This window comes from Dromiciops gliroides, chromosome 3 (genome assembly GCF_019393635.1).
Source record: "Dromiciops gliroides isolate mDroGli1 chromosome 3, mDroGli1.pri, whole genome shotgun sequence".
NCBI classification, from domain to species: domain Eukaryota; kingdom Metazoa; phylum Chordata; class Mammalia; order Microbiotheria; family Microbiotheriidae; genus Dromiciops; species Dromiciops gliroides.
The window spans coordinates 250113830-250134931 of record NC_057863.1 but is presented as its reverse complement, the minus strand read 5'-3'; the positions used below and the strand labels follow the sequence as shown (position 1 = coordinate 250134931).

Below are 21102 nucleotides of genomic sequence, written 5' to 3'. Positions count from 1 at the left end.
TTCTTAATAGTTCAACATCCATTTGGCAGAAGGTCTCCAGTGCAGTACCAAAGAGATCTGTGTTTGGTCCTGTTCTGTTTAACAATTTTATCTATGACTTAGATGAAGACATAGATGGTATGGTATTTGAAGATTAACCAGAATTGGGAGGGATAGCTAAAACAATGATAGGCTCCAAAGGAATCTGATAGGTTAGAGGATTAGGTTAAATAGAAGAAGAAATTCAAAACAGATATATGTCAAGTCTTACACCTGGGTACAAAAGTCACCTTCACAACTATAAGGTAGAGACATGTTTATAGAGACACAGTTGGCACATCAGGGTGCAGAGGCTGGTATTACACAAAGCATCAATTTAGAAGCTAAAGATGTGAATAAATCAAAGAAATTATCTTTGATACCATTCCACATAAAAAATTACCATAAATCTAACTCCACAAGAGCTGTAAGCAGAGACTTAAAGGAAAAAATATTTGTTCATAAGAATTATATGAATAGCTAGAAAAAATGAAGAGATGAAAAAATGAAATAACAGCTCTTGAGGAAAGAATTTGAAAGAGAATAAATAACTCAGAAGAGAAAGTGGTAAACCTCATCCAAGAAATGGAAGCCCTGAAAACTGGAAAGGGCTGAACAAATAAAAGACTTCATGAGACAGGAAAATAAATTGGAACAAAAATAAAAACACTGAAAATTTACATGAAAATGTAAGATATATGATATCAAAACAAACCTATCTAGAAAACATATTAAGGAGCGCTAATCTAAAAAAAAAAATCAATGAGCTTTCTTAAAATCATGATTTTAAAAAAAGTCTGGATGCTTAGGAAGGAACTGTATGATGAGGTAGTGCTAACATGCTAACCTTTGAAGACATCAAGGATCTAAAGGCACATTTACTTCCACTATTAGCAATTAGCCTTACCTCATTATACAGCGAGAGCCTGGAAGTGACCAGAACAATTTATATAAGGATAAAAACATTGTAAACAAAAACAATTTTTAAAAGACTTAAGAACTCTGATGAAAGCACTGAACAGCCATGTCCACAGAGGAGCTATGAAGAAGCATGACCTTCTAGCAGGATGGTCATAAGGGGTAGAAACATAGACTTTTTGGATTTGGCAATCATTTGGTTTCCTTTTGCTTGACTATGCTTATTTGTTACAAGGGTCTCTCCCCCCATCCCTGCATCTTACTCTTGATCAACTGGGGAGAGGGTGGAAGCAACAATGATATATAAAAAGAGGACCAATGTAGCATTAAAAAAAATGCACAGAAGAGAAAGAATGAAGTTCAGGAAGAAGCACAGATAAGCAGGATGGTTTTGAAAACAATGTGTAGAATTTATTATATTCTTCATTTTTAAAGCACACTGTGTAAAAGTGAGATTCATGTTTTCATAAAGAATCTGTTGTTATGTGTTCTGCAGTGTTAATAGAAATGTTCTTTTTTTTTTAAGGGTTGCAGTTCAGAATGAAACGGGAAATTTTTTAAATGCAGAGTAATGAATGGAATTTGCAAGATGCAAATTTAGGTTGGACTTTAGAAAAAAGTTCTTAGTTGTTAGAGTCATACAAAAGTGAAAGTGGATAACCCTCTGAGAGGTCGCAGGTACCTTTCTTTGGAGGTTTTCAAGCAAAAGCTGGTTGACAGCTTGCCAAATATTTTGGAAGCTATGACAAGACTCCAGGAAGAGGGAAGAAGGGTTAAAGTAGGGTGGTATTTATGTGAGAGCAGGAGAGAAGGGGATGTCTCCAGAGATGTGGTAGAGATACTGACATGATTTAGCAATTGACTGGATGTGAAACTTCCCTTTCTTGGTTCTCTTTCCCAAGCAATTTATTTAATTGTTCCTTTTTCTGCCTTCCACAGTGGATCACCATTCTTCTCCTACCAGGCAAAGTAAGAGTGGTTGCCCAAGGCTGTTTCATAAGCCTTCTTCTCCAGTATCTCTACTTTTTCCTCTTAGTGATCTCTTCAGCTCAGCTCCCAAGGGTTCAATTATCTCTATTCAGATGACTGCCATATTCAACAAAGCACAGTCTTCCAGTGTGCTCTCTCTCTCTTCTTCCCCGCTCACTGCCCCATCTCTCTCCCAAATAAAGTACGACATCACCAACTGCCTGCTTGATATTGCTAGCCAAATGTTTGGTAACTGAAACACACTCAACATTTCTCAAAATGAATTCACCGCCTCCCTCAGTAATTTTGCTACTCCTCCAAATGTCTTTATCTTTATTCTCACAATTACCCACATGTGCAATCCTTAAAATCACCTCTGACTCTTCCCTCTTATTGCTTTCCTGCATTGAGTCAGCTGACAAGCTATATTAACTTAGCCTTCATATCTTACACTTGTTTCCACTCCACTTAAAAGGCCTTAGTTCTGTACCTCATCAAATCTCAATAAACATTATAATTGTTTCCTAATTATCCATGACACAAATTTTTTTCTTTCCCAATATATCATTCACGTAGCGATCAACAATTCTCCCCCTGCCACAGATCCATAATTTCATTAATAGGAAACACTGTGAGAAGGCTACTTTAACTAATGCAAATGAGCAAGTGCTCTACAACTTAATCAGATGGTTGTCTGGAGCACTGAGAGGCAGTAACTTGCTGACAGTCACATAGCTAGTTATGTACCAGAGGTAGGACTTGAATCTAGGTCTTCCAATCTAACCACTGTACCATGTTACTTAACAAGATATTGCCAAATAGGGGCAACTAGGTAGTGTGGTAAAAAGTTTTAAGTCGGTTAGATAATGGAGAGACGCCAGTTTTGGGGTTTTTTTAGGACCACCCTTTGGGGAGGAGACCAACAGCATTGCCTGCTGAGCACTCGACTTCTGACTTCCGGGGTGCGAGCTGAAAAGGCGAGGAGAGAACGGAAGTGGGGCTTTTTCCTGCTCCGCTGGTCTCCTAGCTGCGCTGCACAGACAGACGCGGACTGGAGTTTGACTCGGCCCAGCTCTCGGTTAACAGCACACGCTTGACTCGGTCTCTCTCCCCAAAGGTGGCCTTGGGTTTTGGTGAGTTTTATACAGAATATAGACTAAGCCTAGACTCAAGACGATTTGTATTGTATTTCTACTTTCCTATCCTTTTAATCAACATCACCTTGTGACTACCATACAATAAAAGCTCTATCTAGAAAACCAGAAGCTTCTTCCATTTACTAGTCTGGGAGATAAATTAAGGGAAAGGTTAAGTAGGGGAGATTTATGATCTAATATCCAATTTTAATCTCACAGTTGCAAAGTGGATAGAGTACCAGGCCAGGAGTTGGGAGGATCTGAGTTCAAATCAGACCTCAGACACTTACTAGCTGTGTGATCCTGGGCAAAGCACTTAACTCCAACTGTTCCCAATCCCCTCACATGCACACAAAATATTGCCAAATAACATTACTAAATAGAGGCCTGATGATATAATTAATTTGCTCAAAATGGCTCACTGTGGTCCTTAGGATAAAATGAATAAATGATTGAATATAAAAGCATTTACCATATAACAACATAAGCACTTTAGGCTGGCATTTAAGGCTCTCAAAAATCTAAGTACAATCTGTCTCTTCAGCCTTATTTCATATTGCTATTGTTTAAATTATTCTTCTGGTTCTGCTCATTTTACTCTGCAGGAATTCATACAAATCTCAGGATTCTCTGAAACTCCTCCCCTCTTCCCCCCATCATGATTTCTTATAACATGATAGCATTCCATTAAATTCATACACCATTATTTTCATCCATTCCCTATTTTGAGGTTTTTGCCATTATGAAAGGCTGCTATCAATTTTTTTTTGTAAATGAGTCCCTTTCCCTTTTCTTTGATTTCTTTGAAATAGAAACCTGCTAGTGTTATCACTGAGTCAAAAGGTATGCGGAGTTTAATAGCTATTAATGCATAGTTCCAAATTGCTTTCCAAATGATGAGCAATACACAGCTCTCAAGTTTGCCTGTTGTCTTACATTAAGGTGTCTGTGTTTTATCACAGTCGCTCCATATTTGTGGGTGTGAAGTATAACCTTGTAGTTGCTGTAATTTGTATTTCTCCAATTATAAGACACTTGAAGTATGTTTTCATCTAGTTATTGATAGCTTAAATTGGAACTCCAAATTTTTTTAAAATGAATGTTATGGGGCAGCTAGGTGGTGCAGTGGATAAAGCACCAGCCCTGGATTCAGGAGGACTTGAGTTCAAATCTGGCCCCAGACACTTGACACTTACTAGCTGTGTGACTCTGGGCAAGTTACTTAACCCTCACTGCTGCCCTGCAAAAAATAAATAAATAAAATAAAATAAAATAAAATAAAATAAAATAAAATAAAATAAAATAAAATAAAATAACCAAAACCCACAAAATAACAAAATGACACAAAATGACTTGACTCCCTGTTTCTACCAAAACAAGCGGACACAAATTATCCCCCTCTCCCTCCAATATCTCTTCACAGAGTCACAGAGAAGAGAACTATAGAGATCAACCCCATAGCACCAGTGTAAGAACTCTCTAAACTTCTAGTACCATGCCAGAGAACTGTGGAACAGAGAAGACAGGGCACCATATATGTGAGAAGCTGTGCAAGACTTCACTAAACCTGTGTGAAAGAGCCCAAAATCCAGCTGAGATAAGCTCTGTCTCTATGCAAAAGCCATTATATAGACCTAAACTGGTGAACTGTAAATTAAGCAGGATAGGAAGAAGTTGAGATCTTTGAGATCCACCTACCAAGCGAGGGAAGGGAGTCATAAAGTGAATAATAAGGGAAATAAGAGAGAAAAATAAAACCAAACCACCTAAAATTACCAAAGATGTCAGGAAGAAGAAAACTCAAAGACCATGAACATAAATCAACAGAGAAAACATTAACAAAAGAAGGAAATATGGCCTCCAGACCTATTAAACAAGTTCAGTATGTATTAATAGATACTGAAAAACAAAAGAAAACCCATGAAGAGGACTCTGTGGAATGTTGAGAACATGGAACCATAACACATTGTTCTTGAGTGGCTCAAAAGAGAAATGAGATTTATGAGAGGAGACTTTTATGACCTGCACAGCAAAAATAATAGGTAGAATAAAAAATGGAATCAATAATAAGTCTCACTAAAAAGAAACATGATTTAAAAACTAATATTTATGCAAAATTAAATTGAAGGGATGGAAACAATTTATTATATTTCTAATGAATCCCAAAAGTAGGAAGTGCAATCATGCTGACAAAGCAAAAATAAACTTTCAAAAATAAAAAGAGATGAACAAGAAAATTACATTATGCTGAAAAGAACCATAAACAACAAACCAACAATAACAAATTTATACACTCCATTCACAAAGAAAAAGTTAACTGAACTTCAAGAAGAAATAGACAGTAACATAATAGTGATAATAGACATCAACATCCCTCTCTTAGTTTTTGATTAAGTCTAATAGGAAGATTTTAAAAAAGGGAAAATATGGAATAAAAAAAATTCCTGGAGATCTAGACTTAAAATACTATGGCATCTTTAAATGGGACTATAAAAGAATACATATTTCTTATTACCACATCTAACTTTTATAAAAACTGACCATGTAATAGGACACAAAGATATTGCAAACAAATGCAAAAAGGCCGAAATAGTAATATATCCTTTACAGACAGACAATAACACAATAAAAGCAGTCATTGATTCAGGGACCAGAAACAAAAAACATAGACTCAAATGGAGACTTAACAATGAAATCCTAAATAATAAGCAAATCAAAGAACAAATCATGGAAACAATTAAAAATTATGTGAAAGAAAATGACAATGATGAAACAACATACCAAAATTTCTGGGATGCAGCTAAAGCAGTCCTCAGGGGAAAAATCATATCCCTACAAATATATATTAACAAAATAGAAAAAGAGAAGATTAATGAACTGAATGTACATTTAAAAAAATTAGAAATCCAACAAATAAACAAACCTTAAATAAGTATGAGATGATAAAATTAAAGGAGAAATAGAGAAATTGGAAACAAACCACAGGAGTGATAACTAAAACTAAAAGCTAGTTCCTTAAAAAGACTAATGAAGAGGCAGCTAGGTGGCGCAGTGGATAGAGCACCCGCCCTGGAGTCAGGAGGACCTGAGTTCAAATCCTGCCTCAGACACTTGACACTTACTAGCTGTGTGACCCTGGGCAAGTCACTTAACCCCAATTGCCTCAAAAAAAAAAAAGACTAATCAAACTGACAAACACTTAGCTAATCTGATTAAAAAGAGGGCAAAAAAATTATGAAATAGCAAGTGAACAAAGTGAATCACACATCAAAATAAATAAATAAATAAATAAAAAGAATATATAGAACACATCATACAAAGACATATCCTAACAAAACTGAGAACACAAGAGAAAGAAGTATATGTTCAAAAAGTATAAAATACTTGAACTATCAGGAAATCAGATAAGATTCTAGATAACATAATCTGAAAAAGAAATAAATCTAGCTGTAAAAGATCTACCAATGGGGGCAAAGAACACTCAAAGTCATAATGAATTCACAGGAGAATTCTATCAAACTTTTAGGGAACAGGTGATACCCATACTTCACAAATTATTCTCAAAAATTAAGAAAGCATCCTATAAGAATACTTTTAGGAGATGAACATAGTCCTAATATCTAAACCAGGGAAAGATTTACACACACACACACACACACACACACACACACACACACACACACACACACACACACACACACACACACACAGAGAAAGAAAACTGTAGGCCAATATACTTAAAGAACACTGCCTCAAAATTTTTCAACAAAAACTTAGCAAATAGATTATGGAAATTTATTTAAGATGTCATTCATTATGACCAAGTGAGATTTAAACCAAGTGTGCAAGGATGGTTCAACATAAGGAAAGCAATCAACAAAACTAATATTATAAACCAAAAGGTCCAAAACCATATGATCATCTTACTCTATGCAGAAAAAGCCTTTGACAAAGTAAAGCACTCTTATGATAGAAACCCTACAAAGTATAGGCAAAGAAGGACCTTTTAAAATATATTAATAAAGGCATCTATCTAAAACCAAAAGTAGTCATCATATCTAATGGGAATACACTAAAACCTTTATCAATAAATGAGTGAAGCAAATACGACCTCGCCACATAATTCTGTAAATTCTGACATAATTCTGTAAATTCTAACAATAGTAGTAAGAAAAGAGAAATTAAAGACATGTAGACAGGTAAAAAGGAGATAAAACTAACCCTATTTGCTGATGATAACAGTGATATACTTAGAAAAATTCTAGGGAATCAGCACAAATACTGAGACAATAGCTTTAGCAAAATTACCTGCTACAAAATGAATCCTCAAAAACTAACAGCATTTCTATATAATAACAAAACACAAGAAGCAACAATAGAAAAGCAAATCTCATTCTAAATATCTAAAAATTCATCAACTATCTGGGGACTGACCTATCAAAGGACACAAAAGACTTGTATAGAGTCAATTAAAAGTGATCCTTAAAGAAATAAAGAGCCACGTAAAGATCTGGAAGAATATTCAGTGATCATGGCTAGACCACACCAATATAATAAAAATGACAATACTATCAAAATTAATGTAAACTTTAAATGCTTTACCAATCAAACTACCAAGAGACTACTTTATAGAACTTAAGAAAATAATTATAAAATTCACTTGGAAAAAACAAAATTCTAGAATATCAAGAGAAATGATAAAAAGAAATAGGTATGGGGGCAGCTAGGTAGTGCAGTAGATAAAGCACCGGCCCTGGATTCAGGAAGACCCGAGTTCAAATCCGACCTCAGACACTTGACACTTACTGGCTGTGTGAACCTGGGCAAGTCACTTAACCCTCATTGCCCCACAAAAAAAAGAAAAAAGAAAAAAAGAAATAGGGATCAAGAGGGAATAACACTTCCTAACCTGTAACTATAGTATAAAGAAGTAGTTATCAAAACCATCTAGTATTCTATTAAAAAAAGCAGAAAGATAAATGGCATAGACTAGAGAAAGGAGAACCAGAAAGGATGGAACTCTGTAACCCAGTGTTTGATAAAGTCTAAAACATAAATTACTTATAAAAACTCCTAGAAAAAATGGAAAGCAGTCTTGCACAAATTAGGCTTAGACTACCACCTGACACCATACTCCATATACGACTGTATTATATATGCATGAATATATCACACATATACATATTTAATATGTACACATATGTAATATGAATAATAATGGCTAGCATTTATATGGCACTTACCATGTGCTGAGCACTTTACAATTTTAATCTCATTTGTTCTTCACTACAACCCTGGGAGGTAGATGGTATTATTATCCCCATTTTACAGATAAAGAAACTGAGGCAAATAGAGATTAAATGACTTGCCCTAAGTCATACAGTAAGTGTCTGAGGTTGGATTTGAACTCAGGTCATCCTGACTCCACACTCAGTGTTCTATCCACTATGCCACTAAAATCCATTTCCTAAAAGACATGAACAAATAGTTCTCAAAAGAAAAACTGCAAAGTATTGACAAACGTTAAAGAATGTTGTAAATCAGTGATATCAGATTCAAATAAAAAGGGATCCCTGGGGCCATGTATCAACTCAGAAAACCACAAATTAACATTATTTGTTTTACTGTATTTTTATTTATTTTCATAAACATTTCTCAATTATCTTGTTTTTGGTTTTTTTTTAGTGAGGCAATTGGGGTCAAGTGACTTGCCCAGGGTCACACAGCCAGTAAGTGTTAAGTGTGCGAGGCCGGATTTGAACTCAGGTACTCCTGACTCCAGGGCTGGTGCTCTATCCACTGCGCCACCTAGCTGCCCCTCAATTACCTTTTAATCTGGCTCCTGCCTCACTTGGAAGTTTTATAGGGCTCAAGTTTGATAGCTACGCTGGAAATCACTAATAATAAGAAAAATGTAAATCAAAACATTTCATTTTCACCACCCTAGAAAATTGGCAAAAATGACCCAAAAAAAAAAAAAAGAGCAACTCATTTTTTGAGATGTTGTAGAATGATAAGCATATTATTGGTGCAATTGTGAAATGGTACAACAATTTTGGAAAGCAATATGGAATAATAATGCAAATAAAATTACTACAATGTTCAGACCTTTTGAACCAGAGACTCTATTATAAACACTTATTAAGCACCTATATGTGCCAAGCACTGTGCTAAATGCAAGACATACAAAAAAAGGCAAAAGACAGTTCCTGCCCTGAAGGATTAGATTATAATCTAATGGAGGAAGGGGGAGGGGGTAGAGAAACAAGATGTGAACAAATATAGACAAGACAAGCTATAAACAGGATAAATAGGGAATGATTAACAGAGAAGACATAGGAATTAGGAGGAGCTGAGAGAGGTTTCCTGTATAAGATGGGATTTTAGCTGGGATTTAAAGAAATCTAGGGAGGTGAGTGGTCAGACTGGAGAAGGGAGAGTACTAGGCATGGGGTACAGTTAGAGAGAATGTCCAGAGCTTAGAGATACAGTGTTTTGTTTGTGGAACAGCCATGAGGGCAGTGTCAATGGATTGAAAAGTATGTGTTGGGGATGAAAGTGTAAGACTGGAAAGATAGAAGAGGGCTGGCTTTATGAAGGGCTTTGAATGCCAAATAAAACATTTTGTACGTGATCCCAGAGACAGTGGGAAGACACTAGAGTTTGGGGTGGGACTGGGTGGGTGGTGTTATATTACTGGACCTGCTTATTACAAAAATCACTTCAGTGGTTGAGGATGGACTGGAATGGGGACAGACTTAAAGCAGGTAAACTCACCAGCAGTCTACTGTAATAATCCAGATATAAAGGCATGGAAGGCCTGCAATAGAGTGGTGGGCAGTGTCAGAGAAGAGAAGGGAATGTATGGGAGAGATGTTGCAAACGTGCAATCAACAGACCTTGGCAACAGCTTGGATACAGGGGTGAGAGATACTAAGGAATCCAGGATTGTGAGCCTACAGAGCTGGGAGAATAGTATTGCCCTCTACAGTAATAGAAAAGGTAGGAAAGGAGGAGGGCAGCTAGGTGGCACAGTGGATAGAGTGCCAGGCCTGGAGTCAGGAAGACTCATCTTCCTGCTTTCAAATCTGGCCTCAGACACTTACTAGCTGTGTGACCCTGGGCAACTAATTTAATCCTGTTGGCCTCACTTTCCTCATCTATAAAATGAGCTGGGGAAGGAAATGGTAAACCACTCCAGTATCTCAGTCAAGAAAACCTCAAATGGGGTCACAAAGAGTTGGACAGTGACAACATGGGACATTTAATTTGAGATGTCTGAAAGACAGTTGAAGATATAAGATTGCAGGTCAGCAGAGAGTTCGGGGCAGGATAGACAGATTGGAGAATCATTAAAATAGAGAGGGTAATTAACCAAATCAATGTAACTCATGAACTATTTTGGCAGTTTGATAAAACCTATAGATCCCTGCTCATAATATTTTTAAATGCCTAAAATAAAATACAAGGGATCACAAAAAGAAATTAATTATATTGAAATTCAGTTAGCCAAAAAAGTTTAAAAAACAAATAGGACGCAGCTAGGTGGCGCAGTGAATAAAGCACCAGCCCTGGATTCAGGAGGACCTGAGTTCAAATATGACCTCAGACACTTGACACTTATTTAACTGTGTGACCCTGGGCAAGTCACTTAACCCTCATTGCCCTGCCCTCCCCCTGCATCCCCCCCAAAATTAATGGACCTCAGGTTAAGAACCTTTGGTATTAAAAAAAAAAAAAAGACTCCAGACTCTAGTTGGATGAGCAAAAATACTTTAAAGCCCACAAATAATCTTCTAGGGAGGCATTAAGTCTGCCCTAATACTTTTGATAGCAGGACTGACTCCACATTTGAAGCATCAATAACATCTTCACTTTCAGAAAGCAATCAAAGTGCTGTTTACCTTGCCTAAAAAATCTCTGCCACTTGTTATATTATTGGAAGTGACCTTGGCCAAGTCATATAACCACCCTGGGACTCAATTTCCTCATCTGTAAAATGAAGGATTTGGACATGGTCTCTGTGTTCCCTTCCAGCACTAAATCTATGATCCTATAAATTTCCCAGGACAGCTGCATGCAATTCTTTACACAGTCCCCTTGAGTTAGTAAAAATTCCTCCTAAAACATGAATTATTTTGTATTTCATTACAAAGTATGCTTTAAAAATAACCACATAAATATAGTATGAAGTATCTGATAGACTTCGTGAAGGGTGTGTATGGAAGAATTAAATACCCAAAGACTCTATGTTCCCTAGTATAATGTACCTTCAAGTGTATATTTAAGAAGAAAATGTGCTTTTAAAATATTACAAGAATTTAAAATACTTCCTGTGGGATATTTTTCTGGAGTTATAATGGAAGTCAATGGGAAATCATGATTTGAGGTCAAAATATATGCTTTAAATATAATTTTCAGGGACCCAATGCACAAAACAAACAGTGCTGTTCCTCAAATCAAATATGTCTACTCCAAATAAATATATTCATGAAAATAAAAATATCAACAATGGAAAGGTTGGCTTATTACTGAATGAATGTGAAGGGTCCCTAAAAGTGTCTTCTTTATTGTGGCCTTAAAGGTTGACCAGCTGCCTCATTACTTACAGAGCAGGACATTAAGAAAAGGAAGGTCACTAGCAACCCCATTCCTCAGACCTTGCTCTTTGGTAATACCCAGAGCCAAAAGCACTCCGAGTCTTCAGTACTCACTTCAGAATTAGCCAACTCTTTTATCCGGCACTCCGTCATGGGGAATGCTCTGTTCATTGGTACTCCCACACCTGTCAGCAGCACAATGATATTTGGTGTTCATAATCATGCCTCTGGGGTATTTTGTGAATCAAAGATTAATTTATATATTCAAAAGATTTTGTGTTAAGTATATTTGATTTAGATCATCTTCTTTTTGGCTTTGAAAGTCCTTCTTAACTTGGTCCCTTCCTACCTTTCTAGTCTTCTTTTATCTTCCTCCTTTCCACATCCTCTGATCCAGGAACACTGGATTCCTTGTTGTTTCTCCCACAAGAACCTCCATCTCCTGACTCAATCTATTTTCCCAGGCTTTCCTTCATTACTGGAATTCTCTTCCTCTACATCTCCACTGCCTGGCTTCCTTCATGAAGTTTCATCTAAAATCCCAACTTCTGCTAGAAGCCTTTCCCCTTTTCCCTTAATGTTAATGCCTTCCCTCTGAGCTACCCTCAATTTCTTCTGCATAATTATCCTGTTTATACATTGTTATTTGCATGCTGACTGTGAGCTCACTGAGGGCAAGGACTAGCTTTCTTTGTATCCCTAGAACTCAGTACACCATCTTGCACCTAATAGGAACTTATTAAATGCTTGTGAATAAGACTTGACTTGGCTTTACAGATGCAACGGCAGATATATCTGTGTTAGACAATTTCTAACTGTTAATATCAAGTAAGTTAACATGGCATAAAACAAGAAGAAATATGCTTGCCAAAGGTGTTTACCATTGATGTGGAGATATCCTGTGCAGCATTTAAAAGGAAAATTGTGAGGTCTTCAAATGCTTCTATTTATAAATGATGACATGCTGGTAGGGTTAAGCTTCATGACACTATGGAACACCCTTAATAAGATCCATGACCACTCAAAAGTGATCAGACTAGTTAACCACAGAGAAAAAAGTAAAACATCAAATGGATGAAGGATATCCAATGTCCAGATTGTGATATGTCATTGGAAGAGCAGCTCCTAACTACTGGTGGTACATAAAGATGTTGAGTTGATCTCAGAATTTAATTGGAAGAAGTAAATGGGCTGGATTGCATTTGTAAAACTGTGCAGTAACTTAACCAATCACCTCTTTAATAACAATATTCTTTTATGTATGCTTGCCAAAAGTATTCCCCATTGTGATTGATGAGATCTTAAATATTCCAAGTCAAAAGATGGACTAATTTGTAGATGGAATTGTACTAATTGCACTAAGACCCAGAACATTACAGAGCCGCTTGGAGATGAAATATGTAATTGCTCAAAAGACTTTGGTCTCTTTATCCACATGGGAATGACCAAGTGGATGGGCAACATCTATTGTCCAGCTTTTAATATGCTTTTGAATAGCTACCCTATAGAGCTTCTCCCACAGAGTATATTTGGGCCAGACCACATAGATGGACAATAAATTGGGTGCAGAGTTGAATACAAGAATGAGTGAACCAGACTGCCTTAAGAAAATTGCAAAGCTCCTTTACTGACCGCAAGTTTCCCATGAAAGCAAAGGTCCTTATTTTCAATACTAATATTTTATTATTGTTGTTATGTGTCATGTGGAACATTACTGCCTTTGAAGAACTAAAACAAGCATCACAGAGCGCAATGGAGAGGGATACAGAAGTACGAACAGGTTGCAAAATGTACCATATAAGGAGCTCTGAATAACAATTAGTTAAATCTTTATTCTTTTTAAAAGGACCATATGTTTTATGAATTATCCCCTGTGAAAATTGTGTCTTCTGTAATGTGGCATCCTTATAATCATGAGTTAGCCAACACTAGCCACCAAAATTATAAATGAGCTGTAGGCAAATCAAGATAGGATGAAATATTTGTTTGAATATATGCCTACTTTCTAAAGCCAAATGATTTTCCAGGTTATTCATGACCTTCTCTCCTCCACTTTAAGTGATACAGATAGGCAATAAAAGGTTTCTTTTAGGACATGAAGATAACAGTGACAATCCATCAATAAGATATGCACTTCCAGTGGCGGTTCTAGTAATGTTGATGGGTTTGTGATCTTCACACACACAAAATAGTACCATTCACAAGAAGGCTGAATGGATAAAAGGAATGCAACCCGTAGCCATGTAAAAGGGCAAAGTTAACTGGCTCAGATTGCTAAAATGTTTGAGGGAAGGGATTTTTTTTTTGTATCCACCCCCAGTACTTTCCAAACTGCATTACACATAGCATGTACTTGATAAAAGTTGGCTGAATTAACAATGAATATAGGGCTCAATTCATTAGGTTTCTAGCCAATTAAATTGTCAAAGTATTTTACCTGAAAAGGTATATAGTAGTGCATAATTGGAATGTTGTCATAAATATTACAAACCTTGTTGCCCGGTAGTGATGCAAACTAAGCAAATCAGGTTAAAAATAGAACATCAAGGGGGCAGCTAGGTGGCAAAGTGGACAAAGCACCAACCCTGGATTCAGGAGGACCGGAGTTCAAATCCAACCTCAGACACTTGACACTAGCTGTGTGATCCTGAGCAAGTCACTTAACCCTCATTGCACCATAAAAAACCAAAGAACAAAGAACAAATCATAAAAAAATATATACAATGTCACATTCATTCAATTTAAAAATTTGTGTCTTTTCTGAAAGCTACAATGGTATATGCAATTGCTACATAACAATTGTAATAGCAGCTAAATGCAAAAGCTTTTTCCCTGCTTATTTAAATTCACTTTCAATAAGTCCCTTTCCCCCATAGTTGATCCTAACCTTTTTTCTTTTTAGTGAGGCAATTGGGGTTAAGTGACTTGCCCAGGGTCACACAGCTAGTTAAGTATTAAGTGTCTGAGGCCGGATTTGAACTCAGGTACTCCTGACACCAGGGCTGGTGCTCTATCCACTGCGCCATCTAGCTGCCCCGATCCTAACCTTTTAAAATAAGTAAAATGTTGTACAACTTTTGCATGCATGAAAAATCTCTTCATTTAGGGGACTAGTGGGAGGAGGAAGGAAGAGACTGGAGCTCGGTCTCACTCTCTTTCCTTTGGACTCTGGTGGAGAGCGGAGCTAGAATGTGCTCTCCCTTTAATAGATAGGAATCTAGGCCTTTCCCTCTCTCTTTACCAAATTCTTATTCTCCTTAATAAATGCTTAAAAGTCTAACTCTTGCTAAAGCTCATAATTTATTGGCGACCACTCATTAGATATTTTAGACAGACTAACTAGAATTTTAGCCCTTAACAAAAGGACTAGAATTTTGGCTTAATAAAAGAAGGAATTTGTTAATTGTAGTTGTCTTGAGAGATAACGAGTCCTTTGATGCTAGAGATGGTGCAGAGGGAACTCATGCTACAGGTTGTACCAGACTATCTTTGAAACTCTTTCCAACTCTGGGACCCTATAATCCTATAATGGCATACTTTAAAAGTTCAAAAGAGCATTATGGGAAGATGAATGAACTGACTGATGAGTGAAACAAAAATAACTACAAGAACAATATACACAATAAGTAGAAAGAGAGGAATAGAAACAACAAGAGAAACTGGATTGTGTGTAATTATGATTAAACTCGGTCCTGGAGAAGAGGTAAGAAAATGTACTTCCCTACAGTCTAAAGAGAGGTGGGGACTATGGGTGAAGAACAATGGTGTCAAACTCAAAAGAAATGCCCATTAATCTGTATATCAGGTACATGCAGATTATATACTGACTTAGATTTAAAATATATTATGTTATCTATGTTTTATTGTATTTTTGTTTATTTTACTAAATAATTCATTTTAATCTGGTTCAGGAGGAAAAAAATATAAAAACAGAAGGCTGTTGCTAAAAATTATTTTATTAGCAACAAGACCATACTTTTGCTTGCATTAATTATTAGCTAATATTTCAGGGTTCATGATAAATAATGGTAAGATTTCATAACTTAGAATATATGTATCAGAATTAGAAGAGCAATTTAAATGAATTAAGAAATTAAAACTGAATAAGGGAGACAAAGTACAAATATTTAGGGAACAGATTTAACTAAGGGTAATCTTCTTGAGATCAAGGAATCTTTGTGTTACCAAAGGCTCAGCACAGTGCTTTGCACATAGTAAGGGTTTAATAAATGCTTCATTCATCCAAGCAGTCAGATTAGTCCTCTCTTGTAGAACCCCTAAATGCAAAGGGAACATAAACCTAAAAAAGGGCAGGCAAATGTTACTGGGTCGTCTTAATTGTATGACAAATTGGTAAATGGGGACCAATAAGCAATATTTAAACAACTTTGATGAGAAAACTAAATGGTGAAAGGGATGTAGGAAGAAAGCCATATTAATCTATAGCCGGTAGAGCTGTAAATTGGTTGGTGCAACTGTTGTGGAAAACTTTGGAATTATTTTTAAAAAATTAATAAGCTATTAGGTCCTACTACTAGATTTATACCTTAACAAAAATCCCATACATGCAAAAATAAGGATAGGAATGCTATTTGTCATTTACGAAAACCTAGAAGCAAAATGTGTTCAACAACTGAAGAACAGCAAAATAAACTGTGATATGCAGATGTAATAGAAGATTGCTTAGCCATAAGAAATGACAAATATGAAGACAGAACAGGCTCAGAAAGTCAAATGACTTTTCCTAAATTACACAGCTAAGTCAATAAAAGAGCCAGGTGTAGTTCTTACTCACAAACCCCTATTCTTTGTACAAATGTATGGCAGCCAGTAACAAGTATTGGGGAATTAAAAAGATGTGCCTTATAACCACCCCCCAAAAAAGAGTGCCGTCTAACTCACTGTAATCATTAAAAACATTTCACTAAAAAATCCCTTTGTATCTATACACAACTATGCTTACAGTGAAAAGATTTAAGTGTATGTGGCTTTATAGTACATAAACTTATTTAAAAAATTTTTTTACTCACTGTGCTGGTGCAATGTTAAATAATATTGTTCTCAAAAAAAAGAAAGAAAACAGTAGATTTCCAAAAGGATCTGAAAGTGTGTTAATAAAAGCTTAATAAATTCTAATATTTAGTTCTTACCTTTTCTGCTGATAGGAACTGAGCCCAATTGTTGTCTCAGTCTGTAAAAAAAGTACAATATAATTAAGGCAGTGAAGTGAAAATAACATTTAAATAACATAATCAACATACAGATTATTTAAGATGTACTAATTAATCTTAATTTTGCTTTTACAGCTAATTTTATATGGGATAAATTGCAAGATATAAGAATGAAAGACATGCTTCAGTTCATATTATTAATATAGAAATAGGAAACTGATTAACAAACATTACACACACACACACACACACACACACACACACACTACATTTCAAGAAGTTACTTTGAAAAGTTACAGACTTGCCAACATAGTTACCATTAGTCAGAACATTATTTTGGAACTTCTTTTTAACTGCCTTCATAATTAGCTTAGAAAGTCAAATGAGATAAACAACTTCATTACAATCATTACATTTCTGACCAAAAACATTGGTGTCCAGTTTCACCATCCTGCCCTCATTTACCAGATTTCTGGTTTTAAGGATGGCTGGCTATTTCCAAAAATCAATCTATCCTCAAAGATTTTCCATCACTGAAGATATTAAAATAAATTAGACACAAGCTCTAAAGGTTCTTCCAAAAGAACTTCCAATGTGTTTGAAGCAATTCTGGTATCAAAATTTTATTAATATCCACAATCTAACAGTGATAACCTTTAAGGAAAATGCTCATTTTAATTAATAGAAGTATTTAAGTCATATTATTTCATAATCACATTTTATAAGCTATACAAGGAGTGACTTCATAGTCTTGTATATTAAATACTTAAGGGGTTACTATTAAATAAGTCCTTGTATGTGTCTAATTTTGTCCATATATTCCTAGTAACTAGCAATGCTTCATACTGTGGGAAGCTAGTGTTTGCTGAAATGAATACGAGTTGAAAAACCTTTCATGCTGATTATTTTGAAAGGACAATGCAAGTTTTTTAAAATAGTTTTTTTCCTCAATTACATGTAAAAACAATTTTAACATTTGTTTTTTTTAAATTTTGAATTACAAATTCTCCCCCTCCTTTCTTTTTCTTCACCCCTCCTTCAGAAGGCATGCGATTTTCTCTATATTATACATGTGCAGTCATGCTAAACATATTTCCATATTAGTCATGCTGCAAAAGAAAACAGACCAAAAAACCTCTCCCAAATAAGCCCAACCCCAGAAAAGTTTAAAAAAAAAAAAGTAAATTCAAGTTTCAATATCCTTTTTAAAAATCTGGCAAATTCCTTTATAGTCATATCTGATCGTCTATATCTGAACAGATATAGATGCAGTGCAAACCCCTCACTTTCCTCAACTGTCCCTTCCAACTCTAGAACTACAACTTCTATGTTGGAGCCCTTGAGTTCATCTAGTCTAACCCATTAGTGAACAAAGGGAAGCTTGAGTAAATTGTAATTTGTCTTATTTTGTTTTAAATTTAAGACTAGTTTTAAAACAATATTTGAAATATATCACTAATATTTGAAGAGTTTGCATGATGTGCATATTTCATGGAAGTCATCCAGCCTGAAAATATACACTCCTAAAAGGGAGATGTGTTTGATATATCAGGGCTTTAAAAATACATATTATTGATAACTATAACCCTAATATTTGGGGGGGGGGGTGAGATAGACAGAGAGAGAGAGACTGAGTGTGTAGTGCTGCCCATTGCTCACTGCAGGCACAAAGGCTGCATGCACACTTGCAAGACTGTGAATAGCTGTTCTCCTTCATTTATGAGTAATGATTGGTGTAAAGCTATCTCCCTGAGATGACAATTTTCATCTGAACTCCCTTGTACTATACCTATAAAGTCATTGTCTAATAGCAAGACTGGTCACATTTCATAAATAAATAAAGAAATTGAGGTTTAGGTTACTAAAAATCATTTAACCAAAGGAATATAACAAGTCAAAGATAGATGACTGGAAATGAAGGTGGGGCATTTAGCTAGAGTGAGAGATAACAGTGAACAGTCTTTTCTGTTTCATAATTCAACAAATTAAAGCATTTACTGAGTGCTTTTATGGGGCTAGGCACTGTGCTAAGCCCTGAGGACACAAAGAAAGCAAAAACAGTCCCTGCCCTAAAGGAGTTTACAATCTAATGGAGGAAACAACCTGCAAACAATTATGTTACATACAAGATATTAAAAAGGGGGTGTGTGTGTGTAAATTTGAGATAATCTCAGAGGGAAGCCACAATGGCATTAAAGGGGTCTGGGGAAAGATTTCTTGCAGAATATGGGATTGTAGCTGAGACATGAAAGAAACCAAAGAAAGCAAGAAGCAGAGATGGAGAGGGAACAGCATTCCAGAGAATTTTATGTTTGATCCTTGAGGCAAAAGAAAATGACTAGAGCTGATGGAATGGGAGGTTGTGTGTGACATGGTTAATTTGCATTTTAGGAAGATCAATTTTACAGCTGGGTGAAGGACAGACTAGAGTGGGAAGAGACTTGAGGCAGGGAGATCAAAAAGCAGGCTACTGCAGTAGTGCAGGCTTGGGGTAATGAGAGGCCTACGCTAGGGTAGTGGCAGTATGAAGGAAAGTAGGTATATATAGGAGACATTGCAAAATTAGAAGCAACAGGACTTGGCAAAAGATTATATTATTATGGGAGAATGTGGTTGTGAGAAAGAATGAGGAGTTAAGAATGACATCTGGGTTACAAGCCTGAATGACTGAGAGGATGGTGCTGTCCTTGACAAGAATAGGGAGGTTAGGAAAGGATGGAGTAACTTAGGGGGAAGAATTATGAGCTCAGTTTTGGACATGTCAAATTTAAGATGAATATAGGACCTTCAAATTGAGGTATCCAATAGAGATGTAAGATTGTAGATCAGAAGGGAGGTTAAGGCTGGATAAATACATCTGAGAATCATTTATAAAGAAATGATCATTCAATATACAGGAGCTTGTATAATCACCAAGCAAAACAGTATAGAAGGAGGAGAGGGGCCCAGGACAGAGCTTTAGGGGACATCCACACTTAGTAGGCATGGCCTGAATATAGCTCCAGTAAAGGGGACTTTGCTGTCCTTTGGTCTTTTCTGTTTCATCATTCAACAAATCAATGAAAGAGCACTTATTAAGTGCTTACCATGGAGCTAGTCCCTGCCTTCAAGAAGCTAACAAAATTTGCCTTAAAAATTAGGCAAAAGACAATACAGGAATTTGTTTTGCTTGACTATGCTTATTTGAAACAAATTTTGTTTTCCTTTTGGGGAAGGAAGTGGGAGAGAGAAAAATAAATGCTGGATAGTTGAAAAAAATTTTAATTTTTTAAAAAAAGGACATGAATAAAAAAGAGGCCATTCCACAAAAAATAAGCAGAAGAGTTTACCAGGTATTCTAGGCCCTTTATAATCTTGACCTTTCCTACCTAATCCCATATCACTTTCCCTTATATCCACTATACATTCCATCCAAGCTGCACTACTTACTCTCTGTCCCAGAAAATGCCCTGGGCCCACCTAGATCCATCCATTCCCTTGCTCTTCTTGCTCCCAACATCCCAATTAATTTGCTGAATTCCTATCCATCCTTTAAAACTCAATGTCTTCCATGGGCAGTAAGTCATAGACTAGTATTTTTGTTAGCTAACCCAGTAATACTAGCACTACCACTTAAAGAATGTTATCATTACACTATTATTACTGTTATTGTTAATATCAATGCACCACATATTGCTCATTTTATTTGAAGGCATAATTTTATTTTTAATACATCAAAGAAAATTAGTGAGTTTAATGTGCATTAAAAGTAACACCTTAACTAATTGGGAAATTTTCTCGTCATAATCTGAAATACAAATGACCTTTCCTAGGCATTAACATTTATTATGTATGATCCATGTAATAGATGATAAATTAATCTATTACAAATAGTAATACTTTAAATAGTAATACTTAAGTAGCATACTTAAAAGTGATATACTGGGTATTTTAAAAATGTATAAAAAGTACGATGCATTTTTCATTTTTAAGAAGTAGCAGTATAGTAGATGATGCATTGGAACTTGCTACTTTCTGTTCAATAAATGACTCATTTTGAATGAAGTGATTTAAACTTCCCTTTACTTCAATTTATCTTTGAAATACAACAGATACAGGAAATAGGGAGCAGTTCAAGTCAGTCAAGCTGCAAATATTCAAATAAAATTTTTATATATCTTCACTAAAGATCCTGAGTATTTGTTACTTATTAGTCTAGAGGATGAAGATTTTGGAATATTTTTGTGGGGAGGTATTACTATAGACTTCAGAACTTTTAGAAACATTTGGATCCTGCACAGGATTGGCAGA

The 21102-nt window shown here is 35.8% G+C and overlaps 1 protein-coding gene across 1 annotated transcript in view; it reads right to left on the bottom strand.

Moving 5' to 3' along the window:
- The window catches only part of TMEM131 (transmembrane protein 131), a 225571-nt gene that overhangs the window by 112475 nt on the left and 91994 nt on the right, over positions 1–21102 (bottom strand). The window contains 1 exon segment of the mRNA XM_043993447.1: positions 16792–16832. Coding sequence (XP_043849382.1) covers positions 16792–16832 — 41 coding nt within the window.